Source organism: Branchiostoma floridae, chromosome 16 (genome assembly GCF_000003815.2).
Source record: "Branchiostoma floridae strain S238N-H82 chromosome 16, Bfl_VNyyK, whole genome shotgun sequence".
NCBI classification, from domain to species: Eukaryota; Metazoa; Chordata; class Leptocardii; order Amphioxiformes; family Branchiostomatidae; genus Branchiostoma; species Branchiostoma floridae.
The window spans coordinates 12,513,738-12,539,899 of NC_049994.1; the positions used below are offsets into that span (position 1 = coordinate 12,513,738).

Genomic DNA, 26,162 nt, shown 5'->3' on the forward strand with positions numbered 1-26,162 from the left:
ATCCAGACAGGAAGTGGATAATAAGAAGGGGACAGATTGTAGAGGCAAACTAGACCAGCTTAATTACCACGATTTGAGCGTATTGTACACCAACACAGACAATTCAATCATGAGCAAGTATGACGAACTTTGTGCAATCATTACAGAAAAACAGTACGATGTTATATGTCTGACCGAAATTAAACCTAAGCAAGGATCTCTACCCGATCGACAAGTTATGCAAATACAGGGCTATGATCTGTTCACCAGTGACTTAGAATCTCCAAACACTAGAGGCACATGTGTATACATCAAAGCAGTGTATAAGGCAAAGCAGGTGATCCCGCCGACAGAATTTGTAGACTGCACCTGGGTATCAATACAAGGAAGAAATGACACGTCCATACTAATTGGAACCCTATATAGGTCAGGAACACCAGCTCTTGCAATTACCAGAGACCTGGCTCTTCACGAGACGTTAAATTGGGCGGTTAACACGCAAGACTCACATGTGCTGATCACAGGAGATTTTAATCACCCTAACATAACTTGGACCCCATCACCACACTTACGGGCCACACATGCTGATAATACTGACAACCCTGCAACTAGATTTATTGAATGCATGCGCGACACCTACCTTTACCAGCATGTCACAGGACCTACAAGGTACCGTAGCGACCAAACCCCCACACTTGACGACTTAGTCCTCAGTAATGAGGAGGGGATGATAGAGCAGATTACACATGAGGAACCACTAGGCGCAAGCGACCATGTTAGAATTGAGTTCAAGTTTGTCTTCAGCACACCAGTCAAGGAGAACAAGAAGACAACTTGGAGATTTGACAGAGGTAACTACGAAATGATGAGAGAGGACTTGAAGCTCAACTGGGAAAACCTGCTCGAGGGTAAGTCGACCCAAGAAGCTTACGCCTTATTCCGGCAGAAAATTGCGGAAGCAGCCCAGAAACACGTCCCAACAAAGACAATTGACATCTCTAAAAAGAAACTCAAACCATCTTGGATGGATGAGGAAGCATTCCGCAAGCTAAAGAAAAAGCACCACGCCTGGATAAGATATTTGAATACTAAAGACATCAGCGACTGGACAGCGTACAAACGAGCTAGAAATGCGGCCACACATGCGTCTAGGAAGGCACGCAAATCATTTGAGAGGAAACTTGCCGCAGAAGCCAGATACAATAACAAAGCCTTCTGGAACTACGTCAACAGTCGCCGAAAGACTAGAACACAGGTGGGAGATCTGAAGGATGCACATGGGAACTTTACTGCCATCAACAGCGAGAAAGCAGAGATACTGAACAACCAATACTTTAGGACGTTTACACAAGAGGATCACGAGAATATCCCGACATTCCCGAGGATCCAGTCAACCACGGCTCTTGACACAATTAACATCACAGAAGAGATGGTGCTTGAGCAGCTACAGTCACTCAGAGTGGACAAATCTCCAGGCAAAGATGGCGTACACCCTAGAGTGCTCAAAGAGCTAACAGACGAGATTGTTGGCCCCTTAACCCAAATCTTCCAAAAAAGCATCAATGACGGCAAACTCCCAGACGAGTGGAGAGAGGCCAGTATAACCCCCATCTACAAGAAGGGAGACAAGTCAGACCCCGCGAATTATAGGCCGGTGTCTCTGACTTCCGTGCCATGCAAGATGCTAGAGAGGATTATAGTTAATGAATTGATCACCCACATACGGAACAATGATCTCACATGCGAGCAGCAGCACGGGTTCACACATGGGAAATCCACTATAACCAACCTACTGGAAGCAATGGATGTCTGGACTGAGGCCCTAAGTCATGGCCTGCCAGTTGACGTAATCTTTTTAGATTACGCCAAGGCCTTTGACACAGTGCCACATGAGAGGCTTTTGAGGCGGGTAGAATCCTTCGGAATCGGCGGTAGCCTTCTGCAATGGATCCGTAACTTTCTGACACAACGGAGGCAGCAGGTTGTGGTGAACGGAAGTGCCTCTTCTTGGAAACCGGTTATAAGTGGAGTGCCTCAGGGCTCGGTCCTAGGACCGCTTCTTTTTACGATTTTTGTATCAGACATCCCGGAAAAGATCCAAAACTTTGTCTCGTTGTTCGCGGATGATACAAAAATCTATGCTGCTACCCAAAAATGCGAACAAAGTGCGCATACATCTTGCCTGCAGGCAGACTTGAACAGCCTACAAGAGTGGTCTGTAAAGATGCAGATGCGATTTCATCCCGACAAATGCAAGGTTATGCATCTAGGGAAGGCCAATCCCCAGCACAAGTACACAATGAACAAAGCAGATGGAACTAAGCACATGCTGGAGAGTACAGACGAAGAAAAGGACTTAGGGGTCACTATTGACAAAAATCTGAAGTTCAGCAAACATGTGCAAGTGCAAGCGAACAAGGCGAACAGAGTTCTTGGTCTGATCAAGCACACCTTTGCACATATTGAAAGAGAATCCTTTTTACTTCTGTACAAGAGCCTAGTGCGACCGCACCTAGAATATGCAACAACAATATGGTCCCCCAAGACCAAGAGAGACAGAGACACAGTGGAAAGAGTGCAGCGACGAGCCACAAAACTGGTGAAAAGTATATCCCATCTCACGTATCCAGAAAGGCTAAAAGAGCTGGAGTTACCCACGTTACACTTCAGAAGACAGAGATCTGACATAATCCAGCTGTTTAAGATTACACACGGGCTTGATACAGTTAGAGTGAATAACCACTGCAACCTATGCGGGAGAGCCATGTTTACACCAAGCTTGGCATCAAACACACGAGGGCACCAGTATAAGTATCAAATCCAAAAAGCTACGGGCCCGAGGGCACACTTCTTTCCCACACGAGTTACCCCAGCATGGAATAAACTCTCACAGAGCACAGTGAATAGCAAGTCAGTGAAAGAGTTCAAGACAAGACTGGGGCAGGAATGGGGACTGCACCCAGACAGACATGAGTACCACTTCTCTTACTGATGCTACCACCGCCACAACTAGGACAGCCTTATTACCCGCAAGGGTATCGACTGGCTGTGGTTCAAGGTAAAGATTCAAGGTAAAGATAAATGACAGTGATATTATATGATCACAATTTGTCTGAGGGTTTCATTTTCAGACAACCAACTAAAGAGAATCGCTTGAATATGAGAAGATCACAGAAAGCAACTCCGACTATTACACCAGAATCCTTGGTCTCTGGGGTGCATGTCAGTTTATAGATTGTCACATTTCCAGCTAGGGAACAATCTGTTCTAAACCAGAGATTTCTTTCACCTGATACTAAATATTGAAAACTGATTTGCTTATAAATGGTAGCAACAATGCATTTTGTGAGATACAATAGACAAAGTGCAAATCCTCCTTTTGTATTTTGTTTTCTTCATATAACATCAAGCATGTGAAATAATGTATTTCATATGCACCATTTGCAACACAAACTCAACAGGGACCCATCAGAATACATGCATAAAAAACAGTCCTTTGTCTTCATTATAACACACTTATAAGTAGGCTAAGCCAAGATACATTTCTTAATCAGAATTCAGATGCCTAAGAATGAATTTGGCACTTCAATTCCAATTCCAAGAGGAATATCTTTAGCAACACGTCAATATCAGTTTACTGTTTAGTTCAAATAGAAATTAGAATAATATCTCTTTTTCTAATTGAGCGTAATCTTTTTATATAATGTTTTTTTTTTCATTGTGAGTTACTAGCCTTAAAACAATAAGACTTTTTATTACTTCCTGGTTGCCAATGCAAAACACAGATGTTCTGCTTTTCCTTTTAAGAGTTATAAATGACCATCATAAAACAATAAATTTGTCTTTCAGTGACAGAAACTTTTTGTACAAAGTATTGCCAACATGACGACATCATTACTTTGACCAAGGCTGGCCAAAAGTCAAAATCAACAAATCCTGGAACTACCCTAAGTTTTCATGGAGATAATGCAATAGTAAATGACAAACTAATCAAACATTTAGTTGCCTTTATGTCATTTATGAAAATGAACAACAGAAAGGAATATCATTGCTAAATATTTTGTTTATCTATATATTTTACGACAGACTTTATACAGAAATACAACAAAGCTTCTTTGCATACATCATCAATACAAAAGAACATCATCAATACAAAAGAACAAAGACAAAACTGACCTCCTCATTAATTATGTATATATACAGGGTAACACTAACAGCTATATTCGTGTTCACCTTTTCATTCTCTTTCAATTGCCCCTAATTACAACAAAGGTACCAGCAGTCCAATTAAGCATTGCGCATTGCACATTAACCCTTAACAAACGCCCCTCCCCCACCCATGTGCGCACCTGACGATCACCTGAGACCAAACCTTAATGACGATTAAAACACACTTCCTCAAAACGTGCGTCCTCTTCCCGGTCAAGTTCACGTAATAAAACCGTCTACAGCTCTCCAGTGAGACATTATCAGGCAGGAGCGCCATGGTACTTGATCTTTTATGAATGAGATGTGGGTGCATAAAAAAAGGAGGGCAAAGCGAACACAGGTGACTGGCGATTTTATCACGCTTGTGTTCCGCCCTCCCACCTTAGCGGGCGTCTCCGGCCACTTACCAGGGATCGAACTCGTGGATGATGCTCTCGAAGCGTATGACGGCGAACAGGCGGCTGCTGAAGGCGGCTAGGTAGGCCAGAGCGAGGATGGAGAAGGAGAGAAGGGACTGCCACCCGGCAGGGTTGGACAAGGCCGTGCGGATGTTGCTCTCCCCCGCCATCTTGGAACACGTTCTGCCGCTGGACCAATCGCAGCGCGGCACGGCACAGCCAAGTCTCGCGCCGGGCCGCGGGAAGCGCCGACGGGAAGGAGCGTCGTCTGGCGGAAATTTTACACAGTGCAGGTACAGATTGGAGCAGATGGGTCTAACAAACCATGAAGGTTCATGGAGTAATGATATACAAATTATACGTGTTTGTGTGGTGTACAATTTTTTGTGGCTTCTGTTTATCTGTCAGTTTAGACAATTTTGTGATTTTAGAGGGAAAATCTTGTGGCTGTAGTGATATTGTAAATAGATAAATTGTTGCAAGGATGATTGTTGGTAGTAACATCTCTCTCATACATAAATCCGCTACCTGCCTTTTACCATGGCCAATATTGAGCGAAGGAGGCCATATACATGTATACCTGCCTTTGTGCATGTTATCGCTCTAAACATTATTCGTCTGCAAATTATGTAGATCTGCACCTAATGTGACTGGTGTAGTTGTCAGCTAAACCACTAGGGGTTATGTAATAAAACGTGAATTTTACGAACCCTGAAATAAATGTTCCAGTCAAGGAGCACACACCTGCGCTATATGGCTGGAGGAATACTAACGGTATAGAATGATGGCTGAATGACGCTTTTGTTATCGATCTTTTCTTTCACGCCACCCCCTTGTCTTCTTCTTGCGCTTAAATCAGACGGATGGAGTTTTTTTTTTTTCAATGTCCCTTTGTATTTGCTTGCTTCATCCTGCTTTCACTGTTTCATAGTTTAATAGACGTTATTTCGTTAGGGCCCAAATCATGTTCGGACTTGTTGACTGACTTGGAATCAAGACATCGGGTGTTTGTTAAGCTGCATTATTGAAAAGGGTTGAAATTTGCCAAATTGGATTTGGGTTTTAATTGCTCAAACCGTAATGTGATCGGCTCAAATCCGATTTTTGAAGCCGTTTTACTTTAGGCCCTGTGCATGTGAATAGATCAAATCGGATTCAAGAATGGTCCCTCTGCTGCCTCGAACTATGTATTCTGTATGGTACCATTGGCTCAAGCTCTGATAGCCACATGTTGCCTTTCTTTATGATATTCACTACCACGCACCGCCTCCACGACTACCAATGCACGCTGTAGGGTTCAAGCTCAAAAATGCAAATATGACGTCAGCCGCCAATCTGCATCGGCCGTCCGTTTGACCATGGCAACGGTTCACAGGGGGGCGATTATTGAATATTAGCGGCGTTGCCACTCCCCCCTGCTTCGAACGTGAGGTTGTTACGTAAACGTTTATATGATTCTTGCAATACCCGGACGTGTCAAGAATGAAAACCTTCAGAGGTATCGTCTGCAAGATGGGGCACGTTCATGCCTGTTTCTAGTGTGTGTAGGATTTATTCCCCATGATCACATACGGATTATACTTAAATGTCAATGTCTAGAATTGTATCCAAACCTTATCACCACCGTAAGCTATAGCTGACGAGTCTATTTTGTCCTCTTTCGCAAAGAGACTCGAGCTAAAACGGGTTTGGATACCAGGCTTGTCGAAAGTCTTCTATTTCCGTAAGATCATATGGTCTCCTTCAGTAGTCATGATCAGTATTGACAATTCCTTGGTTACAGCTTTGGCATGCAATCGATGTGAGGTTATCAGTGGCGAAAGATCCGTAATGACAAAAAGAGAAAAACCATCTTCACTTTTTTAACATTAGCCTGGGCACCTTTCTCCATAGTAATCGCTAGCCTGGATACCTGTCATTCTTCGTAGTATTGTATCCGCTAACCGTGGAGAGAAAATATAGAGGTAGCGGTTACTACGGAGGATGGTACCCAGGCTGCTTCAATATATGGGAGACATGAACTTCAAATCTCAGACGTGCATGTGTAGTCCATGACTGGAAAATTCATCGATGTACACTAGTACTAGTAGTAGACATTGATTTGCGGTAGGGCATGTCGAAGACGTTAAGTGAGTTTCTGGAAGAAAAGGATCCAAATCACGAATAACATAAGATCGTAACATTCTTTAACTTCACCGTTTTCTCAACACACATGCCTTGGAGACTTCTTCACACCTTTCACACAAATGTATACATAGTATGGACCTGGCATAGATCCGAGTCCTTGAACCGGAACATGATAGCAAATGGACAGTCCCTGCCTCATACTGCTCGTACTCCTTTCTCGTACATGTTGCTCATGATACATAGCCTAATCTCCAAGCAGATGTTGGGGTAAGAATGCCAATCGCGGCCTATTGAAATCTACAGAGGAGAAACCCTATCAGTCACTAAAACATTTACGATTTCCTAACCCAACATCTGCTTGACCTGCTTGAAGCTCACCATAATTCATGCAAACCATCCTTGTGTTAATGTGTTAACATATATACCGGACAGAATCTAGCCTGGTTGCCAGACGTTGACTGTTTCCAGGGTCTCATGACAGCCCAACTCCTTGGCTAAAGGACGTTATAACGTTATGACATCTTGGCTCTAGGCTCTTGGCTTTCCTCCCCAAGGAAATTCTACACCAGGCCTCCTAACATTAATAACATTATCGGCCGGGGTCTGTTATCCAGGCTAGGCAGAATCGCTCACCCAAGACCCCCTACCAACCCAACAATCCGTTTTAATAATAGTGACTGTTGATGCATAAATTGTGGTGAATGTGCATTGTACTCGCAAGCCTTTCCCTGATTCAAGGTCCTTTACCCTTGACCGAGCTGTAATCAGTACTGCTACACAGAAAACCCGTTTTCCCGGGGATGATATGTAGTAAATCACACAGCTAGCGTTCCAAATTTACATACACCAGAAGCAAATATCGTAAATCGTTGATGTGCTCATGTGTAGAGAACCAGTGACAATGAGTGGCGACTTAAAGAAGAATTATATTTTTCCAATCATCGGGGCATTTTCCCTCCTTCTGTAACATCTCTCTTATCCCTGAATAAACTTACAGATTTTGAAGACATTTAACCCCGGGAACTGCTGTTGTGACATCGATATGAACACAATTTCTATGATTCTTGATTCTATGATTTTTTCCACACAAATGCCGATCGAAGCACAGATAGCCCGAGCCTGCTTGTAATGGGAGACTTCAAAGCTACGCCGTTACATTACGATCAAAGCTAACAAGGGATGAAATTATTGCCCAATTACTTTTTGGGGGGTCAGCGGTAGGGCATGGTCAGTGTGCATGTTGATCGAGCCTTGTCTTGTTTTGAAAAGAATCAGTGAAGTATTTTAATTTGTCTTTAATTTGTCTTTGGATTAGATGTTTGGAAGGAGAGGGTGGACTTGGTTCGGCCAAGCAGCCCGCGATGATGATGATGATGATTTTAATTTTGGAGAAATGTTTACCAAAACGATATTGAGAGAAAAAAAGCTTCAATGAAAATGTACAATTGACAAAGAAATGTACAATTGGCACAGAAAATTATCAAATGTTGTAAGAAAATGTTGAAGACGATAAAGCCTCACATGCCATACTGATAACGTTAACACATTAATGTGACATCATGTAATGCCATGACGAATACCTCTGTATCCATATCGACGCTATACCTTATCGTTAATTATTCATGTAACGTTAACGTCATACCGATTCTAGCCAGACGTAAAACCCACTCACTATCGATTTTTTTGTAACTTGTCGTATCTTAAATTATTCCAATGTACCGATGTCGATACATGAACTATGCATTTCTGTAATTTAAAGAACATTCAGATTTAACATTCATTTTGCGTTATTTGACACTTGCACAGATTTACCAAATATGGATAGAATCTTATTGTTGGTGCTGCTGTTATTCTCATTGAACGTCTATGCCATAGCTAGCTAGACTTGATTGTTGTCCATGTTGAAATTGACTCTTCGATTCAAACCCCATCATCTACGATTCTATCTATTCTATATAATATATCGATCATCTAGGATTGACTTATCGATTTTGACACGAAATAATTTGCGAAGAACATTGGCTTTTGCCAAGTAGGCAATGTAGTAGACAGAGATGAGAGTAACGCCCCTCTCCTGTTGACTACAGCTGAGAACGTGCTGACCCCTGACCTTAGGGGGCGTGTCACGGCAAGTCAACTCTCTCATTCCCTTGCAAAACCCGACTTGATTCCGGATTTGCAAAAAAATATTGAGTGACTTGTAATACAAAACTATCAGTTGTTCATATGTTGACAGATAAACTAGTCAGAATGTGGATTTCTGCCAAATTATCGGACAAATTGTCACCGATCAATGGGTAGAATCTCGTAAATTGGGTCACCTGATCCATTATTTGTGAAATAATCTTGTGAATAGGCGGATCTATATCCATCCGCAGGAGGTTGACGTGTGGATTGATAAACATGATTCCTGTGAATTTCAGTAGCATTTCCTGTATGTGGAACCAATATTTTGATGTGTTAGTGGTCTAAAAGAAGAGATATTTAAGTGTGAGGAAGAAAATGTCGACAAATTGTCACATTTCTGTCCGGACATTGTGTTGATTTATGAGTATGGCACTACTTGGTGCATACCAAGCCAACAATGCACGTCCATACACTGTGTAAGAACATCATTAGTAAAATCTATTGTCTAAAAAAAGTAGTCAAAAAATGTTTAATACTAGATTATAGTGAGTATAATGATAATATTTTCTGAAAATAAAGAATGAAAATGTCCTGTGCGATACAAAAGTCTTTACATATACCCCCTAAAGAAAAGCGGTAGATCCTCCCAGCGTAGGGATATGTGTGTTTACGTCCATATCAGCCCGTGCTGAGGCGATAGACGGCAGTTGAGCAATGTCGGCGTTGAGGAGAGGTAAGAGACGAAGAAAACCCGCAAAAGTCTTAAAATTCAGCTGATTTTCGCAGATCGGGCCGATTTTTACTGGCATTTATGCTACCAAGAGAACAGCTCGCGACTATGGCGGATTTAGAGCACAGTGTGAGCCCGGAAGCGGAGGGAATGGACGGGGACGATGAGCGGACGGAGACCGAGCTAGCGGAGCACGACTCCCCGGACAGCAAGCGGGAGTGTCACCGTAACGACGGCGGCGATCACCCCCTGGAGGAGCACCTCAACGATCGGCGGAGAAAACACCACCGGCGGGGACACCGGGGCTCGGGGGCGGAGGGGAGGAGGCGTTTCCGCCGCAAGTGGAAGCCGTTTGTCAAGCTGAGCTGGGAAGAGAGGAAGGACTTGGAAGAGCGCGAACGGAAACGCGCGATGCGGGTCCGCGAGATGATGTTCGCCGAGGGCCGCACCGTTGCACCCTACAACACCACGCAGTTCCTCATGGAGGACCACGAAACACAGTCCCCCTTCCACTCACCCAACCTGGAAGTCCTGCAGCGACAGCAGAGCAACGATACCTCCAACTCGGACGACATGCCGGACTCCCCCGAGGACGACTTCGGCATGGAGGCCGGTTTCTTCGAGAAGGACTTTTCGGAGACGTACGAACAGTTTCACGCCGAGAGTCTGAACAACATGAGCAAGACAGACCTCATCAGAGAATACCTGGAGATGGAGAAATGCGTGGAGAGACTTGAAGCAAAACTTGAGACGGCAAGCAAGGAGGACAACTCGTCTGAAGACAAGACGACGTCTCCCGTGGGGAACGACAGAGAAAGTGAGCTACGCCGAGAAGTCGAGAGACTCCGCCAAGAAAACGCCAAACTTCAGGCCGAGAACTCTCTCCTAAAGCAAGGCCGACAGAACAGCGCACCCGAGGCATAGTCTCGCCTGGAGAAAGTCTCACTTGGTATATAAATCTGTGATAAGTCCATTGTAGACCTATAATGTCACTGTGTCTAGTTTTATGACATCATCCGAGCTTAGTATTATTTCATGCCCTAATTTGCTATGTGCATTTTAAGTAGCTGATGTGTATAACGCGCATACATTTGTACGTCTTTTAAACAATACTGTAGTGTTATGCAGAAAAACACCTACCCCGTACCGGTACTCTTTCTTAAAAAAGCATTGACAGAAAACAATGGTGCATTCAGCAAGAAATTACAATGTCTTCATACATTTTATGGTGCAAAGTTTAATGATTTGTTTTGTGGTTCTTGTGATTGAGTCTTTAAAGGTTTTTCCTCCGGTAGCAAAATGTTGGTTGATGCCACTTCTGTAGATGTCTTGTAGTTTGTTTATGTTTTTGTGTGCACCCTGACACGTACACCTTGCCAGGGGTCCTATTCATGCATTATTTACCAAGTGACGTCAACTTACCCCTGGGGCCCTTACCCCATATTAGATCTCCCAAAGTACATTGTATTGTGAAGCCAACCGCTCTGCTACGATTCCATACCCCAATCCTCAATACAAAAATCTTTCACTCGAGAAGGGAACCCAGAAAGGCATCTGAAAATCGATGCTTACATCCACAACTTGAGTGCTTGGGATGTGTTTATTTTTAGCCGCTGCTGGTATCCTAAGCTAACCAAATTTAAAGGGGGCAGAGTTGGGGCATACTATTTCTAACCGGAGATAGGGGTGACTTGGTTTGCCTTATTATGAAATTGCCCATGCAAACTGAGACTTTTTTTTAACAAGACTTTTTTGATCCATTGAATTTCAAACAGGAATCTGTCCGTATGTCAGCAGCTCTCAGTTTGCATACAGACAGCTTCTAAAGTAGGCCATATGTTTTCCCTTTGGGTCTGTAATGGTATCAAGCAGAGCAGTTGGCTGGCCTGTCAGATAACATAAGCTTGCGCCTGTTTGGCCTTATCGCTAATGGGTGATACCACTTCTTACAGTTATAAATGCCGTTTCTGGGTGATATGGACTGGATCAATTGAACGCAGCGTTTCGTCAAATTTCTTCCAATATAGCAAGCTTTTTCTGTTTTTATAACTTTCACAGTTGAAGAGTTTTGTTCCCACGGCCATTGAAATGTGCAGTAAATGATGTTTTTGTAGCTGAGGCGGCAGTCCGTCCGGAGTTTAGTGACCTTTGTACAGTGATGGAGGTGCCTCCATTGTTCAAGGAGCCTGTTGACGTCCCCTTGTTTGGATGGGGAGGGGCTAAGGTGTTCAAGTTACAGAGTCTACAAGGGTGTTGTTGTGGCCGGACATGGAGGCACCTTCAACATATTGATTGCTCACAAAGAAAATGCTCCCCTTCTCCCATCTTTTTGGGCGATGATTTTTTACTCAAACTCATGGAATTGATTGTAGTATGACTGTGAGGTGGATTTGACAGCAATTTTTGGCAGCTACACGAAACTACCCGCCGTGCTTAAGATTGTGGAGAGTTTGTATGTCGATATTGTCTGTTTTCTGTCCACGTTTCCTTGCTCTGTGGAGTCATCTCTACGTTCATCCATCCCACTGTACATGCTAAATGAACTTTGCCATCACATTTTCAAATGTCTGGAGGCTACTTGACTGCTTCAAAAAGCTTGTGTTGCTGCTACTGTCGTTTTAAAACCTTTGCGTGTAGCTTTCCCCCCATCACACACTTCATTTTCCAAGTGCAATTTCATCAGCCTCTATGTTGCTTGTGTCCACAGCCCATGACCTGTGTGCGACCTGTGACCCAGGGGTCACCTGGCCGGGCCAGAGAGGATCATGGGATGGCTCCCTGGTATCTCAGCCCCTGGCTGATCATGAGGTTGTCAAGGTAACAACACCGTTACCGTGGTTACAGGCAATTTTTGTAGAGCATGAGAACCTTTCTTTTCCATTTTTCCTCCCGACTGTACCGCACTAACATTGTACACTTTGATTCCAGATGTGAGCACTGCAATTCTGAGGTCTTCAACACGGCAGCCTCACTGTCAAATAGCTCTATACATGTTCTAGGTGATGTATTTCCCCTGTAGAGATAGCGCGTGTGTATAGTCACAACATGTTCGGTAGGAATGTTAGATAGCTACTGAGGTATGGAAGGTCTGAAAGACTGCTTTTCCCGTTTTGACACACAGTGGACCAAAATTTTTTTAAATGAAATGTTTATTGCACAAAGATCAAGAAAGTTGACAACATTTTATAGTTGTAAAGAGCCCTTCCAAGCCATTGTGGCTGTTATTAGAGTTATATATATTGCATGTTTCTATGACAAGAAGGGGTCAATATTTGAAGGAACGGTAGACAACATATTTTGTATAATAGAGCACACTTTTCTGACCAAAAAAGGGAGTTGTAGAATATCTTCTGAAAGAAGCTCTATTTTTGTATAAAAAGAAGCCCAGTAAAGACTGGGTGCCAAAAAAAACAAGAACGAGAAAGCTTGATCTACCTACGTCTGCAACCAAAGTGTTTGACGCATCTCAGAACAGCTATACCTTCCGCAAGTAATGGCCTCTTTTGTTAAGTCAACAACACATTCAACATCTTAGGGAAAACCAGCCAGAATCCATTGCATTTGTCAATGAAAGGAAACAACAAACGTGTGAAACTGTTCGTCTCTTTTCAAAGCTGAAATCTTGTGCCAAACATTGAAAAAATTCAACTTCTTAACTAACTAGGCTACAGCTGTGCAATATACAGTGCCAAAATTGAGCAATTTGAATCAGAAACTGATTCAAAATGAAAATAAAATTGTCAACTCAAAGTAGTTTAAAACTGCAAATGTTGAAAGTAGAGTTTGTCAAAGTGGCATTTGAATTTGTTGGGTTTCTGACTGGTTCCCTCTAGAATATGACATTTTTTCAATAAATGAACTTCAATGCACTGAAGGAGTAACATATAAAATGGGCATGGAGTACTGCTCTTTCATATGGACACAGCCAGCCAAACAGGATTTGAACAGGAATGATGATTGTTAATAAACTTTGCAGAATTAGGGAACACCTGAAATGATGTGACTGTTGGAAAATGCAATGTTGATGAGAATGAACTTGAATGGAGAATGTTTTAACATGGAATTTGGCTTCAATTACATCTGTCTTCTGTGGTTTATTTTTGGGTAATTATATGTAGTCCTCATAGTACTACCAATCGAGTCCCTCTACAAGAGATCTAATATCTAAGGTAGATTCTAAATTCTGGTAAGCTTTGAATGTAAACTATTCTCAACTGAAGGTTGCCAATGAACACTCCTAGGCTGGCTACACTCCTTTGCCAGGTTTTGATACAGTCTTATGCTATGTGGGATCTGCTTGGAGAGTAAACTATAATGAGTCTTCATTTAGAAAATATCACAGCAACTTATCATGAGATGTTCTGTAGTGCAGCTGGTTCAGCAAGTGCAAAAATAGCAGTAAAACATGGCAGATCCGAAATGTCAGTCATCCAGTGGAAGTAAATGGGGAAGTCAGCTGTTTTAATGGCAGTTGCCAGACAAGATGATAACCTGCTGATAAAGACAAAGTACTACTAGTATTCTTGAAGCCAACAAGATAGGCAGAACCTCCCCCATCGTGATTATTCAACACATGCCTTTACCATCTGGTATGCCATGGGTCCGAAAGAGACATGGAATGAGAACAGACATCATCAACAAGAAAATATGTACCTGTATTGGATGCAGACTTCATGCATTCATAGTTGACATAACGCAAATACATGGTTTTTGGATCTTGAGTGCACTGTTAGAGTAGGGCTATTTTATTTAGTGCAAAATGGGCCACAGGTGTGGCTTGGAAGGTAGGGAGAGAATCCAGATGAACTAATGAGTGTAGACAGAAAGTGCCTGCCCTAGGGGCAAAATCTTTCACTACCAGGTCAAGTCATGCATGGGAGCCAGGAGGTAAACAAAGATGATGTAGGCAAGTAAAAAAAGAAGGCAGAAACTTGTCACTGCCATATGTCCACTGATCTGAGTGAATTGTTGGTTAATTAGATGTCATAGATACAATTTTGTGTTTGAATCTGACAGGGACAACTAACTGAATGCATGTCTGGTATTGCTTTTAATATGACAGTCTGTTTCTGTTGAACAATACAAAAAGGGTCTGAACATTAGATTTTAGGCATCACAACTGATCCTATGGCTAATCTATCATGAACGTTCCCATTGTTGTAATCTGCAACCCTTCAAAGGCCCCTATTGTAGGGTTTTGCTGCCAGGACCTGGCACATTCTCAAGACCAAAATTTCCAACTGTTTCCAATCATGATAATCAATTAAACATTTTGTCATTTGATTAGTCCAGACGAAAACAAATACATGTACTTGCAACCAAAATTCCAGGTATTCAACATGTTTGTATGGTATGACAACATCAGATTTGATCAGGCAGATTCAAATTGTTAATAGAAAATCTATATGAGAGGGATGGAAACAAATTCAAAGCTGGGGAGAGCCCTGACAAGTCCTTAACATTAACCATGCTGCTACTGGGGTACTACAACAAAAATGAATACAGTTTACCTACCTGTTAGGAAATACTTAGCATTTGGTACTGTAAATCTTAAAACTTTCATGGTGGTTTTGTTTTCACGATAACCTTACGAAATCATGGCACCACAAAGATCTACAGAATTATTCTATTCATGAATTTAAAAAACTGCAAAAGTAAATGAATGTACAGTATTTATAGAGTGAATCACCTCCAGCGACATACCATGCGTCAATGGATTATGGAGACCTGCCCACCCTGGAATGTAGGCCATGCAGACTATGTTTAATTCATGGTTCCATCCTAGATTATGGGGCTTATTCAAACAAGGCGATTTGTGGAATGGCGAAATTTCATAGATGGCCTTGCACTGTTGTTCATGATTTACTAGGCCTAACGTCACCTTGTAATATTTAATCATGAACAGAAATTGCTTTATGGTTAAGCATGTCTTGTAATTGATGACCAAACTCTGAGTGGACTTGTAGAATGGTCACCGTAGACACCTGGCTCATGACTGCCAGTTTCCTTTAAAATAGTATAGCAGTTCATGTGATTCAAATTAACCCATGCTAGAATATGAGATATCCCTCTCCTGTACCAGATATTGGTAAGGCATGAGCACCCTCCCACTCAGGGTTGACAAGATCGTTAGGCTTTGCCGCGATTGTCAACCCTGAGTGTGAGGGTGGACCTTCTTAAGCTAAATCGTGTGTTGCAATCGTAAGTCACAGTATATTTCTGAAAAAATTGACAGGCAGAACAATTTTCATCCCAACATATGCTTGGTGATTTACCCCTAGCAAAACAACATGTTTATGATTATGTACCGTATCCAAATCATGTCCAGAAACTACTGTAAATGCAGAAACTTTCGCGGTGGTTTAATGTTCGCGGTTTTTGCGGTGGCCCCTTCACCATGAATTTAAAACCACTGCTAACATTTTTCCACGGCAGTAAGAGGCTACAGTGCATGTTACTACCGCGAAAAGTCCTTTTCCCGCTACCACGAAATTAAATCCCCGCACACTTAAATGCATTTACAGTAAATTTACAACATACAATGGAGAACCCCTAAAATGTCAGGGGCACCATGGTCTAGCTTTATCCAAAATACAATCTCCAAGCAGATGTTTGGATGGAAAGTAGTTGTGAAGCTCTCTGATCAACTGGCATTTTCAGGTAAGGTCAGGAAAGCCAACATCTGCTTGGACTTGGAGATTATCCAAAATGGCTCATAGCCCCCAATATGTGTACTCAATCAATATCGATATCAAACGGGAAATTACAGAGAACAAATTCATCATTTCATTCAAACCAAGGAGATTCATAACCTCCTTAATCAAACCAATGTTTTTGAACTTTTTCCATTGAAAAATAAGTTTGGCATACCATTCACAACACTAAATGGACAATCCCTAAAGAATCTGAGGACCAAGGGTCTTCTGGCATGGATCCAAAATGGGCCACCCCTAGTGACCTTTGACCTAAGGTGGTTCCCTTGAGTAAAATGTAAACATGAGGGAAGAAATACTATCCCTGATTATTCTGTCCCTGCATCCCATTTCTAGCCTCATACATTTCAGCTATTTTGCCAAAGGGCTTGTAGTGTACCATATGTGTAAAACTACATAAATTTAGTGGCTTGAGAAAGGCATGGGTCTTCTATCTGGGTCATTGAGTGATTGACACAGTTTCTGTACAAAACACACCTACACATGATGATCACTGGCTTGATTGATTGGTACAATACTGTCTGTATGAATAATTTAAAACGTAAACACTGACCTACATGTATGCAAGTGAAATTAGAAAAGTTGTAGACATAGAATTTTGTTTGTTTCAAACACAGATGAGGTCCGAATGGGAACAGTGGACCCATATTTACATAGGGTGAACCATTAATTCTCCAGGAAGGGGAAGGAGATTTGGTCAGATGGGATAATGAGCGTGTCTACATGTAATGGGACAAACTAGGCATTATTTCCTACTACTGTAAATGCGTTTAAGGCCGCGGGAAAAATGACTTTTCGCGATGGTTTTAAGTTCGCGGTAGCAATATGCACTGCAGTCTCTTAATGCCATGGAAAAATGTTCGCAGTGGATTTAAATTCGCGGTGAAGTGGCCACTGCAAAAACCGTGAACATAAAACCACAGCGAACATTTCTGCATTTACAGTATACCAATTGGTCTGTACCTTAAGCTATAACTTAGTATAAGCACTTTCTTCTGAGAACATTCTTCCCTACAAATACATGTACAATTATCTAAAGTAGTTAGGGTGCTGTCTTTGGTAGTAGTCGCTGGCTCAGTAGTTAGTCACAGGCTCATTATCTTCTTACAATCAAGTGGAAAGATTAAACCAGTGTTAACCTCCTTGGTGTTACATGTTACGTAACTCAGTAAGTAACTTTAAGTTAGTAACTGAAGATTACACCTGGGTACTCTTCTATTTGTTGACTCTACATGTTTATCTAAACAGATAAATTGTGTTTGATGGATATTTGATGAGCCCCCTTATGAAGATTTATCCAATTAATCTTATATTAGAGTGGACAAAGGGAACACAGAATGGATGTGTGGGTGGCAATATTTTAACAGCATAAGTTGTGCATGATAGAAAAAAAACAGCAATGATGTTGGAAACAAAATACTAGTATCTCAAATTCTTGTTTAATTTCTAGTCAACATTGTTTCCAGGTGGAATTTGATTTGATTTTTGACACAAGTCATTACAATCCAGGCCTTCAATGTTGTGCCCAGTTTTGGGTAAAGACAGTACAGCCAGATGTTCTCATCATGTTATCAAGTTTGACATTTGTGACTACATGCCTAGAGACTGGTATTCTTGGCAATAAATTACTAGGGCAGACCACAGGCACAGCATCTTCAATGCAATCTATAATAGAATTTAAATGTTAAATACAAAAGAACCTTAAAATCATGTTTCTAGGGATTTTCTCAGGGGATTTGCCCATATCATATGTTAAAGAAATTTGACAGAACATAACAGTGAAGGCAGAGTGAAATATATTCTTGGATCTCATCATTTGAATTCTTTACATGAATGCAGTCAATAGCATTATTAGTTAAGTTTAATATAGATCAAAGAATGAACTTAACGTTTCTCCTTTGCGTATTCGCTATGTTAATTTCATTCTATTGCATAGGAAATAACTTGAGTATTGACAGGCCTTTTTAAATGCACTGGCACAACTTTGTTGTTATTGACTACTTCATGAATGCAAGAACGGAAAGACATATGTTTACTTCCTATGGACACTACAGCACTTGGCATGAACCATATGAAAACATATGGTACCCACTAAAGAACTTACAGACTACTACTAGTATATATGACGATCCATTTGGTCAGGGTTAAAGCCCCCTGCTGTGCTTTTGGCAATGTGACCAGCCAAAAGTATGGCAAGGATCCTCTAAACGAAAGAGCAATATTTATCATGCAGCTAAATGCCATAACAGTTGCAAACTGTGCTCTGTACTGTGAATTCACTAAAGATTGCAGCAGCTATATCTTCCAACAAAAACAAATAGCTTGTGATGTCTTTGAGTTTGCAGTTGATACATGCCCGTAGCCAGGGGGGGTTCGGGGGGTTCTGAAGAACCCCCCCCACACGATCGAAGGTCCGCTTTTTCACGCTCGAAGGTCCACTTTTTCATGTCAAGATTTTTTTCCAAAGGCATGACTGATCTGCATTTTTCACTGATAGACATTTCATTCAATCTTAGTGAGTCTATTAGCAAAATTTGCCTCGGAAAGTGCAGGAAATGGCTTTTCAGAGGGTCCAGATTTCAAAATTCCCCCGGACCTCCATTGTAAAGCCTCGCGGCTTTGGTATCAGACATGATGAAAATATGTCAGGTCGGCCTCAATGACTTATGCCAAAGTCTTGTGTATTTCAATAGAAATTCCATTAAACTTAGCCAGCGAATTTTGCCCGTCAAAATGCAGGAAATGGCGTTTCAGAAGGTCAATATTTAAATTTTTTTCCGGAGGAGCATGCCCCCGGACCCCCCTAGGCAGCTCACGCCTTTGCCGTGAGTCTCGCGCCTGCGGCGCTCGATGGTCCCACCAGCACTAAAAAGAACCCCCCCAACCAAAATCCTGGCTACGGGCATGTGATAGAACACAATAAATACATGGCACAATGAGCAAACTTAAAAACAAAACTTTTAAACTTTACAAAACTCTCTTGAGTAATCAAAAAAAGCTATGCAGACTGCTTGAAAGAATGTATAAACAACAAAAACATTTTTACGTATCTAATTTCCTAAATCAAAGATTCTATCTTCTTCCTGCAAATAAAATCCCCCTTTTCACTGCCATTAAATCCAAAATACATCTCAAAGGGTTGCAAATAGCCAGGTATGCCCTTTTATTGTAACATTACATCTGTACATGTAGTACCTAGTTAGACTTTAATGATGTCTATATAATGTTCTTGGTTAAACATAATATTGGAGACACAATAATCTCATTACATTCACAGAATGAACATACATTGTACCCGGTACATTAATAACATTAAGCAATTTTCAAAAGAGAACTAAATTTTTCCAAAAAAGTTGTGGCACAATTTTCATCCCAACTCTTGCCACTGTCCATTGTATAGGTAGTTTCTACCTTGATCACACTTTTGGGGGCAGTAAATTTATCTAGAATGAAACTACAGAATAGAAATAACATGTTCCAAAGCCTTAATCCTGTAGTCTTTGTAACAAGTTTGCAGTGCTACTCAGTTGTACTGGGTTTTGCCCCATCCCCCTTATTCTGGGCATCTTCACTGTCCTCGTCCCCATTGTCTTTTTCTATTGTTTCTCCTGTTGCTAGGCAATATAACTGGTCAGCAAACCTGACAGCATCATTGGCTCCCTCACATGCCTTCATCCAAGGGGGTGGTACGTACTCAATCCCATAATACGCACCAGCTATGGCCCCTGCCATAGTGGCTATGGTGTCTGTGTCCCCGCCTAAGGAGATGGCGTAGATGATGGTACGTTCCAGAGCGTTGTCTGTGGGGATGTCGTCGACAGAGCGTGTACAGTGGAGGAAGGAGAAAATGGCTGCCGGAACAGAGTTCAGCGCTTTGATGTCATTTCCAAGTTGGTCTTGAACTTCCTGCCTTGAGACCTTTTCCCTTTGTAGAAACTCCTTCATGATTTCTAGTTTTGCACAGTAGGGCTGGTCTGGCAAGGATGCCTCTTTAGATGAAGCTGCCTCTTTGCTCCCTTTCTCTTCTTCTGATTGGTCACCTTCAGTGCCTTCTGATTGGCCAGTTTTGTTGTCCTCTGATTGGCCAACTGCCTGTCCTTCTGATTGGCTGCTGCCTGCATCATTTACCTCAACTATCCTCATCTTCTCAAGCAAGTTGTCTACAAACTTAACCACATTTAAGTTCTCATCTTTACTCTGCTGCAAAGCAAGATGAACAGCTAATGCTTCCAGAATAGCCCCATTATACCCTTCCCTATTGAAATGCGTAATCATAGCAGTCTGCTTAGCTACGTCCTGAACTTTCTCCACATTACCATAGGCGTACAGTGCCACCGGTGCAACCCTCATAGCCCCACCATTGCCGTACGACCCTCTCCCGTCGAACTGCTCTCGTGCCGGCTCAAAGACATCTTGAAGGCCTTCATCAAGGAGCCTGTAGAAGACGGTGATGACGTTCCCTCCGTAGCCACGGCCAGACTCCCTCTTGTACTCCTTAGCAAACCTGGTGGCCATGTCACGGGCGTCAAAGCCCTTGCACTCAATGAGGGAGCTCGCTACCGACCTGGAAGTATAGAGAAGAGTCAGATTTGAGTAAAGCTTTACTTATGTTCTGAACCTGGTTGGTCAAGTACCGTCAATTGTAATCTCCAAGCAGATGTTGAGGGGGACATAAATTGTCATGTTTATTGTAAAGCAGATGCCATGGTCTCTTGCATAATTAATTTGATTTGGACTCACTTCTCGGAGCAATCTTTTTAGCACTCTTTCAATATACGATATTATCCCGAGTCTTCAACTTATGAGGTTATGCTGAACCCTCAACTTATAAGTCTTATGAGTTTGGCACACACATGAAGAAGAAGAAGGGGGCAGAAACGTCCACCCATCATGTCCTGGGCTACTTAAAGTCTGCGGTTTTGTGTGAAACAAACCTTGCCATGGCTGTGTCATCCGTAAATTCCACCTCCCTTCCTCTTTGCTTGTTGACATGCTCCACATATCCCAGAATCTGTGTAAGCAAAACAACAACCAAACCATTTAAAAGACGTATACTATCTCAGTATCTGAACTTGACATCAACACCTACACATACGCACTGAACTATCGTCAGTTCCACGAGAAGTATTTTCATTAACTGTGTAAGACTGTAACATAGTTTTAGCCACCTTATCAACTGGCCGACAGCGACCCTCAAACTCGGCACCGATGCAGTCCCCGGCTACGGCGGCCGCAAGACAACCACGAAACCGCGAGCGTAGAATCTGAGCTACCGACGCCATTTCAGTCATCTTGGAAACTTCCTTGTTGGCTGTCTCTAGTTACTGTTCTAGTGCCTTATTGGTACAGCCCTTAGATCAAAACATTTCTTCATTTTGTACCTTTATACAATTGTTTAGAGACATATTGAAAATGAAACATCCCGAAATTTGGTACTTCATTCTATGTGAAGGACTAATTACGTAAAATAATGATTTTATGTGTCATGTTTTGATTAGGCAACTATATTTTATGCACAAAACAGCTAAAATGTCAAAGGTGAATCATTTGTAAGGAACAAGATGGCGGCGATGGACGGTTGAAGAATGTAGTATCGGGTTTTGGCGGTACTTTTAACTGTAAGAGGGTCTCGGGTTTCCCTTCATTCGAAGGTAAGGACATCTTAGATGCTCAAGCGCTGGTTACAAACAAGTTGTGTAAGTATAAACAGTCAGAACAAGGCTTGGGGAAGCCTGGCGTTTTTGTGTGTAGAGTCGAGTTGCGGGGAGGGGGGCTTTTGTTGACACACTGACGGAGCAACATTGGGGAGAAGACAACGCTGTGAGGCATGACGAAGTTGGGAATTGAGTTATTTCTGTCTGGGGTCTGGTAGAACAGAAAATTGAAGGACGTGGAGTTGAATACCAGCTGGTAAGAGGTTGTAAGGGTGGTTGGAAGAAAGGCAGTTTTGTGGTTCAGAAACACGACTAGGAACCTTATGTTTAGTGTGTCTATCTTATGTGGAAGACTGCGAGAATTATTTTTCTTATTTGACACGGAGATTTGAAGTACGTTTCACTGGTATCTGGCTTGTCCATAGTCATCGCCATTGTAAGAATATACTAGTAACTGTAACGTAACACTTCACCATAATGTTGACTCTGGAAGTTGAACATACAACAGGTGGCCCTGATTCAACTAGGTTAAACTTAAGCAATCTTAGTATCTGTCACCAAATGACTTGTCCAATTTTAGATACTGGTGCCGCGACATTCATAATTTCATGTGACTCTGTACAAAGCATCAAATTACTAGTATTTGGTACATTGATTCAGTAAAACAAGATTGCAGCCAACACTACAGTAGAGGCTTTTCATTGGTGCCACAGTAATTATAACTTGAATTCCCAGCGACCATGTTAGCATGTACACGTATGTAATTGAGTTTCAGCATGAGACATAGCACTGTAATTCAACGTGGCACAAATGACATTAAATCAATGGCCTGCATACAGTTGTAAGACTGGCTGATTACTGGCATATTGAAGTAATGTAGCCCCTTTGAATTGATACTTTTTCAGGTGACTTGAAGCCACAGTGCCATATCACCTGATGTGTGTAGTTGTGCCAAACTTGGACAACAATGAAGCGTGACTCAGCAACACAGGCCAGGAAGCCTGCCAGTGCCAGGTAGGAACTTCCTAAAGACAGCTTCTTTTTGTGTCTAGGCAAAATTAGCATTCTTTGTTTCTATTAGTTGACAGAACAAAAAAGGAGTACAATCTATACCCCCAGATATAGTGGTCATAACCTCTTGTAACTCATTTACAAAATTTTCACACTTAATTGATTTGAAATTAATAAACAGAATAAAGTGCTTGTTACATAATGTGTATAAATCAAGGTTATTGAAATATAGTAAGCCTGTTTTTAAGTCCAAGAAACATTTTTCTATAACTGTATAAGCAAGCTCCTTAAAATCAAATGCAGAAGTATACCAAATACCAATACACTCCATCCAGGCAGTCTTGAGTTATGCTGGTCATCTACACACATACACATACACAAATGCTACCGAGAACATAACCATTTCGGCAAAGATAATTAATCTAGGTCTACGAATGTATACATTATCATACAACAAGTACTAGTAGGTTATGTTTTCAAAAATGTTTGTGCCGTTCTGTGCTTTTGACTGCATAACTCAGGAAGATGGGGATGAATTTTTATGATATTTGGTCTGTAAGTAGTCTGCAAGACAAAGGTCAGTTTTGATAATGTGCCCCCTAGGGGCAGTGGAACTACTGGTTTTAGCAACTCATGTTCTGGTATGAGGTCGTAGAACTCAAGTTTACCATATTTCCCCACAGGAAGCCAGCATCTGCCCGAGCTGCTCCATCAGAGAGGTCCAGGAGTGCAGCAACGCCCTCGGGCAGGCAGTCAGCAGACAGCATCCTGGTGCAGAGAGGACGGGGGCAGGAGAACGGAGATGGTGAACAGAGGAGACAGGAACCCGGGGTTCGCTACATCTCCGACGTGCTCGTCAGGAAAATCACCGGGGAGGAAGACCTGGGGTACATCACAAAACTTAGCCTCACTCTTACAGGGGACAAGAAGATCAAGTACATCGAAAACTTGGAACCTCTACGTCGACTTGAGGTTCTCATCCTCAACAACAACATCATTGAGAAGATTGAGCGTCTGGAGAGGCTTACAAATCTTCGGGAGCTAAGCATCGCTTCAAACAGGATAAGTGTGATAGAGGGCTTAGAGACACTAACAAACCTACAGGTACTGAATCTGAGTGGAAATAGGATAGAGCATATTCCTTCATGGATGGGTAAAAGATTGAAGGCTCTTAGAGTTCTACAGTTAGCAAGGAACCAGTTATCTTCCCTTTCAGAAGTAGCAAGGTTAAGGCCCCTACCTGATCTCATCCACGTGACCATAGCTGAGAACCCAGTATGCGACATGCCCCACGCTCATCTCTACACAGTTTTCTGTCTGAGGGGTCTAGAGAGGCTGGACAGAGCCCAGGTTACAGACCAAGATAGGCAAGAGGCAAAGGCTCGGTTTGGGCAGGAAGAGATACGCTCACTGGAGAGATCCCTGGACCAGAAGGAGAAGGAACTGCAAGCGCTCCAAGACGAACACAACGCAACACTTGAAGAGCTACAGGTCAGCACCGGGCGAGAAAAGAGGCTCAAAAAGAGTGGTTCAGATCAGGACTTTTCAATACAAGAGCTTGAGAATCAGCTAGATGCCAAAGATGAGATACTGCTGAGGAAAACAGCCGAGCTAGCACGTGCCTGTCAGAAACAGTATGAATTAGAGCAGGAGCTTGCGTTCTACAAGTTAGATGCCAAGTTTGAACCAATGAGCTACCGACCTCCCCCTGATACAGAACTTGGGGAATCGCCAGAGGAGAGCCCCTACATTGGTAAGGCTCGCTACAAGCGTAACATTTATGCGGGAGAGAGCTTCATTCCCAGTGGGGCCCAGCCACTGCGCATGACAGCTATAGACATAGAAGATGCAGATGACGAGGGGACTCGACGAGTCCACGAACAGCTCCACCATGCTTTAGACACACAGTTAGGGGACAAGGAGAGATCCATCCAGGACGCCCAGACGCAGCTTACACGACTTCAAGAGGACCTGTACAGGAAAGAGCAACAGATGCAAGCAGCTGCTGACGAGCTGGCAAGGCTTACAGAAGGCATGCCATTGGCCCAACTGGCACAGAAACTCAAACAGGTACAACAGTTACAAGAAGAAGCAGACAAGATCGAGCAAGAGATGGAGAGGCAGAGAGACCTGATGAGACGACAGCAAGAAGAGATAGATGATCTACGTGCACAGATGGATGCTCTAGAGGAAGGGACCCCAGAGAAGGCTCATGCAAAGGCAGCTATGGTCAGCAAGCAGCAACAGTTGGATCTAACCAAAGAAGAATACAAGAGGCTGCAGGAGCAGCTCAACAATGTGCTGCAGAGGATCGCTGATGAGACAGCCGAACTTCAGGACCTTGAAGACGAATTAAAAGAGGGCCAGATGCAGGGAAATGTGGGACTGCAGGCAGAACTGCAGGGGATCATCGGAGGACTACAGGACTATCTTCAGAACACAAGAAAGAAAGCAGACAAACAACAGAAGGAAAAAGAGAAGCTTGAGAGGGAGAGAGATGGACTCCTGCACAGATTGAGGGAACTTCAAGGAGAGAGAGAAGAGAAGAATGCAGCAAAGAGAAAACTGGCAGAGTTGGAGCAGCTCCTTGCTGACCAGGATGAGGATCATGGCGCATTGAGACGAGCAAAAAATGATCTTGATCGACAGAAAGCCGAGGCAGAAGCCAAGTTGAAAGCCTCTCAGGCAGAGATCGATAAACTAAGAAGGGAACTTGGTAAGGCCCATGATGAAAGTATGGCAGAGCAGGAGGCTCTTCAACAGGAGCTGGAAGAAAAAGCTAGACAAGCCAGAAACCTCAAAGACAAGGAAACAGAAGCACAGGAACTAGCAGCACAAGTAGCTGCTCTGAGGGCACAGTCAGCTGCCCTGGCAAAGCAGCTGCGCGATGCGGAACAGGACCTTCAAGACCTCATGGATACCAGCATCAATCCAGAGGATCTCCAGCAGAGAGTGCAAGAGTTGAAAAGATATGTAGAGAAAGGCACAGGAACACTGAAACCTCAAAGTGAGAGGGACAAGGTCGGGAAGCTGCTAGGAGACTTACAGAAATCTCTCAGTGAGGCACTGGAGAAGAGAGCAAAAGACGCGGCTGATGCAAAAAGGCGACAACAGCAAGCTGAAGCCGCCATCAGAGCCCTTGAGGATCAGCTAGCACAAGCCACAGACAGCTACACCCAGAGTGCGAGGGATGTGGCTCAGCAGCAGCGGGATG

At 42.7% G+C, this 26,162-nt stretch overlaps 4 protein-coding genes across 7 annotated transcripts in view; 2 read left to right on the forward strand and 2 right to left on the reverse strand.

Moving 5' to 3' along the window:
* Window positions 1–4,805, reverse strand: part of LOC118403582 (dolichyl-diphosphooligosaccharide--protein glycosyltransferase subunit STT3B-like) — a 33,901-nt gene extending 29,096 nt beyond the window's left edge. Inside the window, exon 1 of one of the 2 annotated variants that reach the window (XM_035802327.1) lies at window positions 4,596–4,802. In XM_035802327.1, coding sequence (XP_035658220.1) covers window positions 4,596–4,756 — 161 coding nt within the window. In that variant the 5' untranslated portion in view covers window positions 4,757–4,802. Of the gene's footprint in view, window positions 1–4,595 lie in introns of both variants that reach the window. The other variant, XM_035802328.1, reaches the window with a different exon arrangement.
* A 4,719-nt stretch (window positions 4,806–9,524) lies between these two features.
* On the forward strand, window positions 9,525–13,647 carry LOC118403608 (protein HEXIM1-like). Of its 3 annotated transcripts, XR_004829655.1 has the most exons (3): window positions 9,525–10,519; window positions 12,278–12,387; window positions 12,499–13,647. XR_004829655.1 is itself a non-coding variant. In XM_035802377.1 (2 exons), the coding sequence occupies exon 1, from the start codon at window positions 9,652–9,654 to the stop codon at window positions 10,492–10,494; it is 843 nt and encodes a 280-aa protein (XP_035658270.1). In that variant the 5' UTR covers window positions 9,525–9,651; the 3' UTR covers window positions 10,495–10,519; window positions 12,278–13,647. The 3 variants fall into 3 exon arrangements, 1 of the variants encoding a protein (XP_035658270.1); XM_035802377.1 differs by having other exon boundaries at window positions 12,278–13,647; XR_004829654.1 differs by having other exon boundaries at window positions 9,526–12,387.
* Window positions 13,648–19,772: 6,125 nt separating this feature from the next.
* LOC118403597 (ADP-ribose glycohydrolase ARH3-like) lies at window positions 19,773–21,636 on the reverse strand. The gene is made up of 3 exons (XM_035802361.1): window positions 21,452–21,636; window positions 21,218–21,294; window positions 19,773–20,847 (listed from the first exon to the last, which is right to left on the reverse strand). Exons 1-3 carry the CDS (start codon window positions 21,572–21,574, stop codon window positions 19,803–19,805), a joined length of 1,245 nt encoding a protein of 414 aa, XP_035658254.1. The 5' UTR covers window positions 21,575–21,636; the 3' UTR covers window positions 19,773–19,802.
* A 175-nt stretch (window positions 21,637–21,811) lies between these two features.
* LOC118432780 (centriolin-like) overlaps window positions 21,812–26,162 on the forward strand; it is an 8,997-nt gene continuing 4,646 nt past the window's right edge. The window contains exons 1-3 of the mRNA XM_035844399.1: window positions 21,812–21,934; window positions 22,843–22,951; window positions 23,632–26,161. Of these exons, the coding sequence (XP_035700292.1) occupies window positions 22,905–22,951; window positions 23,632–26,161 (2,577 nt within the window). The 5' untranslated portion in view covers window positions 21,812–21,934; window positions 22,843–22,904. The remainder of the gene's footprint in view (window positions 21,935–22,842; window positions 22,952–23,631; window position 26,162) is intronic.